General features: G+C 36.0%; 1 protein-coding gene across 3 annotated transcripts; it reads left to right on the top strand.

Moving 5' to 3' along the window:
* Positions 1–827: 827 nt before the first annotated feature.
* On the top strand, positions 828–12,142 carry LOC101222702 (G patch domain-containing protein TGH). Of its 3 annotated transcripts, XM_004138290.3 has the most exons (17): positions 828–1,049; positions 1,135–1,279; positions 1,764–1,854; positions 1,934–2,028; positions 2,610–2,713; positions 3,272–3,333; positions 3,407–3,481; positions 4,733–4,884; positions 5,247–5,322; positions 5,423–5,506; positions 5,670–5,747; positions 6,601–6,751; positions 6,877–7,363; positions 8,393–8,677; positions 8,757–8,885; positions 9,187–9,396; positions 10,484–12,142. In XM_004138290.3, the coding sequence occupies exons 2-17, from the start codon at positions 1,145–1,147 to the stop codon at positions 11,273–11,275; spliced, it is 3,006 nt and encodes a 1,001-aa protein (XP_004138338.1). In that variant the 5' UTR covers positions 828–1,049; positions 1,135–1,144; the 3' UTR covers positions 11,276–12,142. The 3 variants fall into 3 exon arrangements, with proteins under 3 accessions (XP_004138338.1, XP_011648677.1, XP_031741371.1); XM_011650375.2 differs by having other exon boundaries at positions 828–1,279; XM_031885511.1 differs by lacking the exons at positions 828–1,049; positions 1,135–1,279; positions 1,764–1,854; positions 1,934–2,028 and adding an exon at positions 2,041–2,440.
* The last annotated feature ends 344 nt before the right edge of the window (positions 12,143–12,486 follow it).

Below are 12,486 nucleotides of genomic sequence, written 5' to 3'. Positions count from 1 at the left end.
AAAACCAATTAAAGTTTATTATTTTACGATTTTCCATGAACCAAACATAAAAAACTCGAACCGATGAATAAAATATATATTAAATATTTAGGTTGGTTTCCAAGAAGGAATAGTAGCACTAGGTTGTGTGTGTTGTACTTAACACTATACACACATTTTTATCTGACTAACACAATTTATTGAAAGAAAACTGAAAATTTCTTGAAGTGCCAATTTTTTTGGAAACCTATAAGTCTAGTCCAAATGAATGGAATCAAAATTTCTCAAATAAATAAATTAAAAATTTAATCCTTTCAAATCTCGATTTTTCACATGTTGGTTGGTCACCAGAGGTGGTGGTCATTGATTTGCCAACAACAATCCTCATGTATTAGCCTAAATCCTACAAATTTTAAAGGTTGATCGATGACAATCAGGGGTTGGTTGACGGTCTCTAAGGTGGTTGTCGGAGATTGACCGATGACGATCACCAGTGATGGTCGAAGATTAACCGACAATAATTACTAAAAGTGGTATCCGAATGTTGGTCCACGAATTTTTCAACTCTTGAAACAAATACTCCTAGATTGAAAAACAACAATGAGTTATTTTACCTCATAATTCAAAACTTCAATTGTAAGTGAACGTTATTTCAAACGAGAAATGGACTATTATAGCTGTAAAGATACTCTATTATTTATTAAAACATACAAACAAAAATGTAGCATACACCAAAGGCACAAGAGACCTTACAAATCTTCTTAAAAGGTTAGAAAATTTTAAACTTTTTATGGAAATCTTGTGATAGAAGGGAAGAAATACAATAAATTAATTCTCAAAATACAAAGAAAGTTTTGAGCAATTTGGACGGGAAAACACACAAAATTTCATTACCTCCGTTTTTGAGATTTCGATACGATTTTTTCGAAAGGAAAAAAGGAAAATCATAGAGAGGTGGAATTATAATTTGTTAATTTATCACCCCGCCGGCGAGCGCGCCCTAGCTAAGCCGGGCACCGATCACCTTCATCTAGAATTCGGGGGAAGAGGCTTTGTAATTCATCAACAATGTATCCATAGCAATTTCCCCCAATCTTCACTTACAAGAATCTGTTTTCTTCAATACTGAATAACTTAGAATTTTTGTTTTGAAAGTTGAAAACTCATGGACTCGGACGAAGAAGATTTCGTTTTCTATGGAACTCCAATTGAGCGGGAGGAAGAGATCAACAGCCGTAAAAGGAAATCTGTGGCTGACGCTTCGGGTACCATGCGAACCCTCCCTCACTGGAAACAAGAGGTTTTGCTCCATCTTCATTTTGAACTACTTACGTCTTGAAGAAATTGGTATCAATCACTTGGCAATGAGTTTCGTATTGGATATTGAGTGCGTGAAGACAAAGTAACATAGTTTTACTCATGAAGTTTTTTCCGAAAGGATTGGAGAGTCGTTTGATTATCTCTTTCCTGCGCTGTCTGCATAGGATTCAAAATCTGAACTATCTCGTTTTTAGATTACAAGCTTACATTAATTTTCTTTAGTTTGTAACTTACACTAATTGAGAAAGAAATGCCAGTTGAAATGAAGTCTATGTACATGAACTTATCAGATAATTGAGTTACTTAAATAGGCATTTAGACTCTAACCTTCTTAACCTTTCAAGAATCGTGACTATGTGACTACGATCGTAGAGGAGTTCAATTTTGGATTGAAGGAAAGAGAGGGTGTTTGATACTGTTGTATATTGTTTTATTATTTTGATCTTGTTTATAATTACCATTAGGTTAGAGATGAGGAAGGACGCAGAAGATTTCATGGGGCATTCACTGGAGGATTTTCTGCTGGTCATTACAATACAGTGGGCTCGAAAGAAGGTGGACAAACAAATATTTTCCGTTTCTAATATGATCTAATTGCACAAGTTTTTGTTCATTAGTTTTCAAATATGTGCAGGTTGGACTCCACAGTCATTTACATCATCCCGAAAGAATCGAGCTGAAGTCAAGCAGCAAAACATTTTAAACTTCTTAGACGAAGATGAAAAAGCTGTATGTTCTTCTGACCATTGGGTGGAATAACTTTCAATGTACTAACAAGATTGATGGGGGCCATGGGGCCACCTTCCCTCTATTTGTGTTGGGTTTCCCCAAGGGCTATTAATGTTTGGAGAATGCTGTTCAGCACGGGTTCAATTTTAATGAATTTTCTAGTCCAGATAGACTCAACTATAGGCCTGGGAAAACTGGTTACTCTTGAAGTTTGAATCAACTATACATGTCAGTCATTCAAGCTTGCACTTTTTGAGTAAACAACCAATATCCCATCACGCAGTATCTGCTTTGGATGAAACAAACAGAATTTGTGTGGCACTTCGGGCTTTCAACTTGGAAAATTGCTTTTGTCTGTTCAAAAGAAAATCCATCACCATCTCCTTCATGCAGATTCTTTGATATTTTTTAAGTATATGATGCTTCTCTGAAAAATCAAATATGTATTATTCACTTCTTTGGCTATATCTTAAATATTCATAATTTGCTTCTTGTATACAATCTCACGTGTTTCCCTAATTCATACATTATTGAAAAAAATAATTTGAACAAAGTTGTTATTCCTTTGTTCCTTCTTTTAGGAATTGGAAGGCCGAGGCCTGGGGACATCTGCTCAGTTTGATACATTTGGGTTCACAGCTGTAGAGCTTGCTCGTAAACAAGCCGACAAGGAGCAACAACAGAGGTTAGCCATTAACTTATATACATTTGACCAAAAAACAGAAATTTTATATGTATATATATTTTTGGTGTTCTCTGTTGGACTCTTTGGTATTTATCTATCAACTAGACCTTTTTCTTTGAATTATTTGCAATTGGACCCTCCTGTTAAAACAATTTTTCATTTTTTTTCTGAAATGTATAGCACATGTTATGATCTTACATAAACATGAACTCTCTTTCTTCAATTCCTCACCTCTTCTTTATTAAAAGCCCTAACCTCCTTTTCACGATGAATACAAAATTTTCAATATGTGGGGAAAGTGTTTATCTCTCAAGAGATTGGTCTCACATGATAGGTGCTTACATATTTTGCTAAAGAGATTGCATGTTGGCTAGAGGTGCGAAGTTAAGATTGTACGTTGGCAAGGCATCACGCGCCTAAGTTTACCTTTTTTTTGTTTTTATGTATCATGAATTTGTTTTGTTTTTTTAAACTTCTTTTTTATATTTGGACTTCTACCATCTTCGATATCCCACCCCTGCAGGTGTTTAACTAGAAAAAAGTACTTATATTTTGCAGGCCGTCTGCTATTCCTGGACCTGTTCCTGATGAATTAATTGTTCCAGCTGCAGAATCTATAGGTTAGTTTAGGAGAATACAATTTTTTTTGTAAATCAAGTCCCTATTTAGTAAAGCATCCAGTTGACTGATTAGGTGTGAAGCTACTATTAAAGATGGGATGGCGCCATGGACGTGCAATAAAGGACTCACGGGCTAATTCCCGTTATGGTATATTTTTTCTTATTCTATCAGAAGCTTTTATTGCATGCACATTTGTTTTCTATTTCCTCCCAATTTGATTTTTCACCTCTCCCCATGACAGTAATCTATTATCCATAGATTAGGTCTTTTAGAATATTACTGGCTTGCTTCTCATACTATAGGCAAGATTGAAAAGGAAATCAGTCTTCAAAAGACAAGAAAAGTTTTTTTTTGCTAGGTTTTGTGACATTGTACAGTTTATGGATATCACACTGTTTTCTGATAGACATCTAATCTAAGATGTTTCAGCATTAGGTGTTTGAGGTTGGGCTTCCTCTGCCCAGCCTCTAGTTTATGCTTTCGTAATATATATTTCACATGTTCAACTTCTTCAGAGTGAAGAATCCGATCCATCCCTAACCATAACATAGTTTAACTTAATCTGATGAGATTCAATGTAGTTTCCCCCAATTGCCAGTTCAGAATTAGTGCTTCTATAGTTTGGATGGGCTTTAATATGTATTTCTGTCGTTATGTTTTTACTTTTTAGCCTTGCTTTTGTCTACTGTAGGGTTGTTGTTTTGGTTGTTAATTTGGCCATTTCATGACCTTAGTATTGTTCTTGTTCTTTGTATTTTGGATATGATGAGGGTGCTATGGGGTGTCAACCTAGTTGAGATGTCCGGGTGCACCTACTGATCCTCTCTCTCTGTCCCATTTCTTGGCTTCCCTATTATTTTCATTGTATAGCTCTCTTGTACTTTGAGTTTATTAATAATAAAGAAGTGTGTCTCCTTTTTTTTTAAAGAAAAACATAGTTTAACTTAATACTGAAGAGACACAAGAAGGAAAGGTGCTTGAGTTTTGATACTGTTGTGGCATAGAACAGATCAATTTGGACTCTCTGCCAGGGAGGGAAGCATTCTCTGTAGTGTTTTGGTAGTATTTAATTCAAAAAAAAAAAAAAACCCACAGGGCCACATGAATTTTTCTTGCTTTCATTGATGTCTTGTGTATACTTGGTTAATGTACAGCTGGTGAACATAAATACTCTGTGTGTGCTTGGTTAATTTTTCCTTCATACACCAACTTGACATATTAGATGAGGCTATGGAAGTGGTTGGAAAGAGTTGTGTAATTTCACTTAAATTTTTTGATGTGGTGCTTTATTTTCTTTGCTTTGATGACTTGTTCTTATCTGTGAATTCTCCTCTCTGGCTAGAAAGTAGATGATCAGCCACTTTTTGTTAACTAGCTACCGCAACTTGTTCACTACAGATGCTCGAAGAGATGCACGAAAAGCATTTCTAGCATTTTCAACTGGTGATGTCAAATCAGAAATCCCCAATTCTGAACCGTTTCAGGAGGATGATGATATTGTTTCTCCTCAACTGGCCAAGGGTGATGTTTCATCTTCTCAAAGCACACCAGTAAGAATAATAAATGGGCCTATAGCTTCTAGTTATTGAGCAGTTTGTGGTTCTAGGGGACTGTTTTGTCTAATAAAAGATGAAAAAGACAACCAAGCCAAACAAGTAAAATTATCCAAGCCAATCTGTAAAGAAACAAAAAAAAGAAAAGAAAAGAAAAATAACCATACTGATGACTTGTTTGCACTCTATTTTGAATTAACTGCAAAAGGGTCATAAAACATGTTACTGGGTTGATTCTTTGCTATTTTCTCAGCATTTGATGTGTTTCAAGTGGTTTTTTGGCATTATTTTTACTATTGTTCTTTATTGTTTTAGGATAAATTTTGTGTTTTTGGTGCTGTTTCTTTTGTTTCAAACAGGTTTATGTGATCAACCCAAAACAGGATTTGCACGGTTTAGGTTTTGATCCTTACAAGCATGCACCAGAGTTTATGGGTATTTAGTTTCTTTTGTAACTCATATAGAAAAAGTTCTGGACTATTAATCATTTTGATTCTCTGTACTTTATTTATTTTGGTCATGTTTTTTAATCTAGAAAAGAAAAGAGCGCGCACAGCTGGGAATCAGGAAGGTTACAAAAAAGTTTTCTCCACGAAGAATAATCTTTTTGGCTTTAGGAGTAAGATCTGTAACTCAGCAATTGACTTCGCTTCAATTGCTTTTATTGCTATTTAATTTTGTTGTATGCCTTTTTCAGTCTCTGATTGCGTTTATGATTTATCTGAGTTTTTTCTTCTTCTTCTTTTATATGAGGTTTTGAATCATTAACTTCTATGTATCAGCTGAGAGGATTGCTTCTGGCTTTGGCATTGGTGCGCTTGAAGAACTTGATGTTGAAGATGAGGATGTTTATACCTCAGGTTAGTATTTTGTGGTATATCCTCATTTTGATGCAGTACGGTTTTTTTTTTTTTTTTTTTTTTTTAAGTATCATTGTGCATTTCAATGAGTTTTTAGGTTTCATACTAGGTTGACTCTCGGAAAAAGTGGTGGTCCTTTCTTATAAGGTTGGGTGGATGGATGATTACTTTCTTATTTGGATGAGTTTGTTATTAGTGCTTTAATCAGTGCCATACCAATTTCAACAGCTTGTTATTATTTTTATTTTAAATTTGATTTTATTTCTTTCACCTCTAATTAGTGAGCTTTACTTCTAAGCCTTTTGGTGGTTCCTTCCATTAAAAATGGGTATGGCAACGAGGATTGCACCCTCGTTCTGACTTGAACCATCCCCAGCTTATTTTCTAACTCTGTGTGTGCACACATGGTTTTCTAATTAAATTGTTAAAAGAAGACATTAAATAGTTTTAAAAACTAATTATTCATGTAAAAAAGGTATAATTAGAAGGGGTTTTAGTAAAACTATTTTATTTTATGTATTTGTTAGTGATCCTTGAGTTTATGCTAAAAATAATTAAAAACAATGCACCAGACCCAACTCCCAATTTGAGGAATGTTCCATCCCATCCTTGGTCCTTCCCCATCGCCATCTTTAGATAGATAGCATACTACCTTATTGACAGTGAATATTACTTAGATTATGATGATGAGCACCATCCTTTATACTTTATCAAGGGGTTTGCCATCATGTTGGTAAGAATATTTGTTTTTGATATGATCCATAGTAGGAAATACGTCAATTCATCAATAGTTTAGTCATGTACATGACTATTGCAATGGATCTGTAGCTTCCTCATTGCTTTTTGTTGGCAGGTTATGAGTTCGAGGAAACATATGTACAAGAAGAGGATGAGCCTCCTTCTAAGATGATCACAGATGGCAAACAAAAGTTGATTGGAAGAAAAGTTGAGGGTGTCTTGCTTGGATTTAGAATTGCTTCGAAATCTGACTACCAGATGGAAAGGTATAGTTGTATGTAAATTCGAGGATGTATCAGTTTGAGTAGTCTACGGGATCTTTTGAAACATGAAAACATTGTGGGCATTACATTTTCGTTCTTCTGACCATTATTTGTCTATTTATTTTCAGGTTTGATCCTCCTGTAATACCTAAGGACTTTATACCCCACCACAAATTTGCAGGGCCTCTCATCGGTGGCTATAAGCTTGCTGACACTCCTCCTGTTGAGGTTCCCCCTCCTGAGGATAATAATCTGAAACTTTTAATTGAAGGGGTGGCAACTTTGGTTGCTCGCTGCGGAAAACTATTTGAGGATCTCTCTAGAGAAAAAAATAAGTCAAATCCATTATTTAGTTTTCTTAATGGAGGAACTGGCCAGGAATATTATTCAAGGAAGCTATGGGAGGAGCAACTGAAGCGTGTGGACCAACCTAAGCCTCAATTTGATGATAAATTGTCCCCGAGCCTGAAGAAGATGACAGCCGAAAGTCGTGGAAAAATCCTTGGTGAAAAGCCTTTGGCAAGAAGCGCTAAAGAGTTAAATCCACCTGCAGCTTCTGACGGTGTGCATGTCCAATACAATCTTTCAGATACATTTACTAAACCTACATCATCGGTGAGTAGCTAACACTTATTCGCCTCTATATTGCATCCCTCTTACTAATGTTTTTCGATTTCTTTGGGCTTCCATCGTCCTTTTTCAATCACTTGACAATGTATGTGCTAGCCTTCTTTCGTATTATTCTGAACATTTTGTCTGTCATGCGATAAGGGATGTTGGGTTTCTTGTGTAGTTCATTTTTCCATTTCTTGTGTTCCTCTTCTCAGTCACATGGAACACTACCTTGTCCTCTCTTTGGAAATTCAGAAATTTCAAGAAAGTTAGATTCTTTACCTGCTAGTTTTTTCATGGGGGAATCGGGAGTGAACACACTGGACCCAGCGAGAGTGTTCTTTTGTGTTGGACCTATAATGGTGCATTCTTTGTATGCGATGTAAGGAGGACGTCAACCATTTATTATGGAATTGCTAGTTTGTTTACACCCCTAGAGTTAGAGCTAGTGGTCGAGTTCTTTTGGGATTGTTTTGGCTTGGAGTAGAGGCATATCTATGATTGAACTTTCCTTTTCGAGATAAATTGAGTTAAAAGGCAGGATCCTGTTGCTTGTTCTTTCCTTTTTCTCTTTTCTTTTTCCTCCTTATTTTGTGGGATATTTGGTTAGAGAGAAACCATGAGATTTTTGGAAAGGTTGAGAGGTCCCATGAGAAGGTTTGTGTGAGGTTTTCTGTCGCATTACGAAGAATGCCATTCAGTTCACAAAACGTGGGTGAGGTTAAATATGCTTCTTTGCAAAAAGATAATTCTTAATTTGCTTGCTCCGAAACTTGTATTTGGATAGTTCAATTAGGATAACCATCCATTCAAACACGTATTGACACTAGACTCGTTCACACCAGATTTACCCTTAAATTAGTTTGGGGTTATTATTTCTTTTTTCCGTTCTTACATGTGAATCTGACTAAAATACCAGAATATGGTGAATTTTGAAAAAGAAGATTAAAGACGATCTGACTGATTTATTTGGTTTATGGCCACACGAACTAAGTTTATTTGTCATAAATTCTTGAATGTAATGAATTCTAGGGTGGGATGCCAGAGATTGTCAAACCTTTCAAGGACGATTCAGCTAAGCAAGAAAGATTTGAGCAGTTTTTAAAGGAAAAATATCAAGGAGGCCTGCGCACTGGTGCTCCTGTTGGAGCTATTAATATGTCAGAAGCAGCTCGTGCACGTGAACGCTTGGACTTTGAGGCTGCTGCAGAGGCTATTGAGAAAGGGAAAGGGTTGAAAGAAACTAAGCTCTCTGCTGAGCACTTTGTGGATTTTTTAGCCACTGGAGGAATGCAGTTTACCTCTGGTGGTGTAGAGGTGTGTACAAGGTGCTGTTGTGGTTTGTTATGCATTTATGATCCAAGATTCTCATTGTTGATTAACAACACTTCAACAGGAAGTCAAAGATACAAAGCTAGAAGGTTTAATGATGGAGAAAATGATCCCAAAACGAGAAGAATATCAGTGGCGCCCTGCTCCTATTCTGTGCAAGCGGTTTGATCTCATTGATCCCTACATGGGGAAGGTGCTCTATTGGGTTTGCCTTATTTTGTTTCTAAACGTAGATGATTAGGAGTCTAAAGTCTTTGTTCTTTTTTCTAGAAAGCATTTACTGCAGCAGCCTTAAACAAAATTCATTCGCTGGATCTTGAATTGTCTTTTCTTAGTTCCATTTTTTACTCCCTGCTTAGACATTTTCTGATTTTGGCAAATTACACTCCGAAGTATGTAAAGCGGTAGTTGTTTGTATCATCATATGCACTATGGTGTGAATTTTACATATCTTATTGTTTAATTAATGCAAATGTTGAATAAATCTTTTGCAGCCACCACCAGCACCTAGAATGAGGAGCAAGTTGGATACACTTATTTTCACATCAAATTCTGTCAAATCAACAAAGGTTGAAGAATCTTTAACCTCAACCCCTTCTTCATTTCCTCAATCAAATGCTGAAGAAAAAGACATGGATGCATCTGAAAATGTGAATGAAAAAGTAGAAGTTGAGTGTGTTGATCGGCCTGTTGATCTATATAAGGTACTTTTTTTTTCTGGCGTAGGATTTTCCTTGCATGGGCTTACTGTCTTTTATGGATAGACAATCTCCATATTTATTTATTTATTACTATTATTTTTGCTCTCAACACTAACTGAAGACAATGTCCATGTAAATCACATCTCTAATATGCACGTTTTTTTTATGAAAAAAAACCTCTTTCGTTTAGAATAAATGAAACAATACACGGACATACATAATCCAAGCCCATAAAAAGGGATCTCCCTCTAAAAGAAAGGACTCCAACTATACAAGATAGTATCTATCAAATAGTTACAAAAGGTCTTTGAAATCAAAACCCACAAAGAAACATGGTAACGAACTAAAGACCTTCTCACACCCCTAAACATCCAACTATTACGCTCACCTCATAACAGCCAAAGGATCACACAACCCTGCCGTTCATACAAAGTGCTTGTTCTCTTAGGTTGGGTGTCTAGTTCTCCCACTTGTAATTATTTTTAATGAACTTTCTTTTGTAATAAAGGGAATAAATCTGGTGCAAGGAAATTGCTTGGCATTTTTTTCATTATGGCAGCATATGTTATCACTGATCCGAATAAAAAATAAATAAGATAACACTGCTCTGAATAAAAGATAACAACAGAAAACTGTATGGTTTGTGCTCTTTCCTTGTACTTTCGTACTCTCCACCTCCCTCTCTATGAAGCCAGTTTTATTTCTCTTCTCCTGATATCATATATAAAATATATTTCTGGTTGCGTGTGAAGTTCAATCTTTTTTCTCTATATCAGCTTTCATTTTTATACACCCACCCGAAGTTATGAGCACAAGATCATTGTGCTTAGCATTGTTCTTTGTCCTGAGGAGTGCTTTAGTTATTCTTGAAAATTAAATATTAATATCAGGAAATGCTTTCATCTCTGCTCTCTTTGGAAAATTACATCTTCCAAATTTATGAGGATATCTGGAACTCTCCCTATCTGTTGCGATCAGCTATATCTATTGCTATCTTTCTTGTTTGAGTTGTATACTTTTACCGTTGATCTGAGATGGATCATGATTCATGACCCTCTCTGACATACATGGTGCTATAAATTATTGACAGGCTATTTTCTCTGATGAATCGGAAGATGAAGAGAGCACATCAACTCTCAAGCAAACCGAGGATTCTAAAAAGAAAGTTGAAGTAGCTAATACAACACTTAACCGTTTGATTGCGGGTGACTTTCTGGAATCTTTGGGTAAAGAACTGGGCTTGGAAGTGCCCCCAGATCTACCTCCATCAAAGAAAGGCCAAACCACAGCTCCTCAGAATGAAGCTGTACCTGTTGGTGAACAGAATATCAATATCCTTTCAGTTGAAGATAAGCCTTATCCCACTCCATCGTCCACTGGGATTCTATCGGACCATCGAATGACAGGCACTGCGGGACATGATCTAAATAGCAGAAAAGAAGACAATGAACTCATTCATAACTCAGCTGGAAGTGGTGGTAAAGTTATGGAATCCAGCTCTTCCAAGAAAACTTCAGGTAAAGTTTATGAAGAAAAGATGTACAAGGACAAGGGGGATAGGAAGGCTAACAACAGGCGAGTTGACATTCATCGTGATTGTAGCGGCAGCTCATCATCGGAAGATGAAAAGAGAAGAAAACGTTCAAGGAGGCGCAGATATAAAAGTAGTGACTCAGAGGATAGTGCATCAAGTGATGATTATCATACGAAAGAGCACTCTAAATCACGAGAAAGAAAAAAAGGATCTTCTGAAGAAAAGAAAAGCCGAAGAAAACACTCAAAACATCACAAGCACAGACATAGAGATTCTTCCCCCAGAGACCGTCATCGCTCGGGAAAAGATCGTATAGTATCTGAAAGAGAACATAGATGGAGAGATTGAAAATGGTGTTGTGTTACCTTGGTTTTACTTCATAAGTTGAAGCTATCCAACTATGAAGCATCACATTTCCAATAACAATGTCCAACGAAGGAAATCCAATTTTAGCATCACCGCATCAGAAGATCCAAAATTTCTTCGAACTCACTCGTAGATAATCTTGGAGCTTCTTCATTCAGGAATGCTAAATTGTTCTCTTTTAATTTCAAGGGCTCTATGGATTCAAATTTCTTGCCATACAAAGGAGTATGCTTTAACAACTTGAATGAATCTTTGAGGAGGCAACAGTTTGGTGGGTTCATTCCCCTTTACACTCTACTCCCATATACATCTTAAGAGGTTGTTTCCAGCTAAACTATGTACACGAAGTCAAACTATTGAGGTTTCTCAACGTAGTCATTTGCAACCAGACTTGTGAAGTTCAAACATTGCTATGTTCTTGGATTCTTCTGGGTCAGTATGAGATTGTGCAAGGATAATGTTCATAACGTTAATTGACGAGAAATACTTCTCACGATGTTGGTTTTTGTTTAGTTACAATTAAGTTTGGAGAACCTTGGCACGGAGTGACGCAAGACTCTTATTAGTTGGTTCTTCTATAGATCAAACATGGAAAACTAGGACCTTATTCTATCATGTGAAGAAATTAAAATCTTTAGACTGTATTAGGTACTTATAATTGTGATAAGAGGGCTTCGATGCTTGATCATAAGTATTAAACTTTTGTAGGTTCTTTCTGGAATCTACTAGCACAGTTTGGGACCGGCCGAAGCGCAAACGAATGGTCGGGTCTCCGACACCTCAAAATTGTAAGGTCTATAAGCATTTAAGCGTGTAATGTAGTAAAAATATAAATTTATAGCCATTAAAGGTTAGATAGGATGAAGTAGTCATCGCTTTTGAGTTTTGAGCTTAAAAAAAAAGGTTGTTTTGTGTCATTAGATTTTAAACTGTTGAATATAAGTGGTCGTATATTTTCCGTTTTTTTTTTCTTTCTATTTTTCTCCCAAATTTGTTGCTACTACAATAATAATATTTTAGAAAATAGTAAATTCTAATGGAGAGATTTTGAATGAAATCAGAAGAAAATGGGTCATAAATAACTGAAGAATGGTCTAAATTTATAAAAATGGAGGATTCTAAATTGATACGATTTTTAGTTTGGAGTTTTATATGATATTTAATCACTAAAGTTTAGGGGTGTAAATTGATTT

The sequence above is a fragment of the Cucumis sativus genome, chromosome 1 (genome assembly GCF_000004075.3).
Source record: "Cucumis sativus cultivar 9930 chromosome 1, Cucumber_9930_V3, whole genome shotgun sequence".
NCBI classification, from domain to species: domain Eukaryota; kingdom Viridiplantae; phylum Streptophyta; class Magnoliopsida; order Cucurbitales; family Cucurbitaceae; genus Cucumis; species Cucumis sativus.
This window is presented reverse-complemented; position numbering and strand designations above follow the sequence as displayed.

Bases quoted from the DNA above. Each gene is read 5' to 3' on its own strand.
- LOC101222702 (XM_004138290.3), top strand. From the start codon at position 1,145: ATGGACTCGGACGAAGAAGATTTCGTTTTCTATGGAACTCCAATTGAG. The intron at 3,482-4,732 runs GTATATTTTTTC...TGTTCACTACAG, and splicing joins ACGGGCTAATTCCCGTTATG to ATGCTCGAAGAGATGCACGA. The intron at 5,748-6,600 runs GTTAGTATTTTG...TTTTGTTGGCAG, and splicing joins TGAGGATGTTTATACCTCAG to GTTATGAGTTCGAGGAAACA.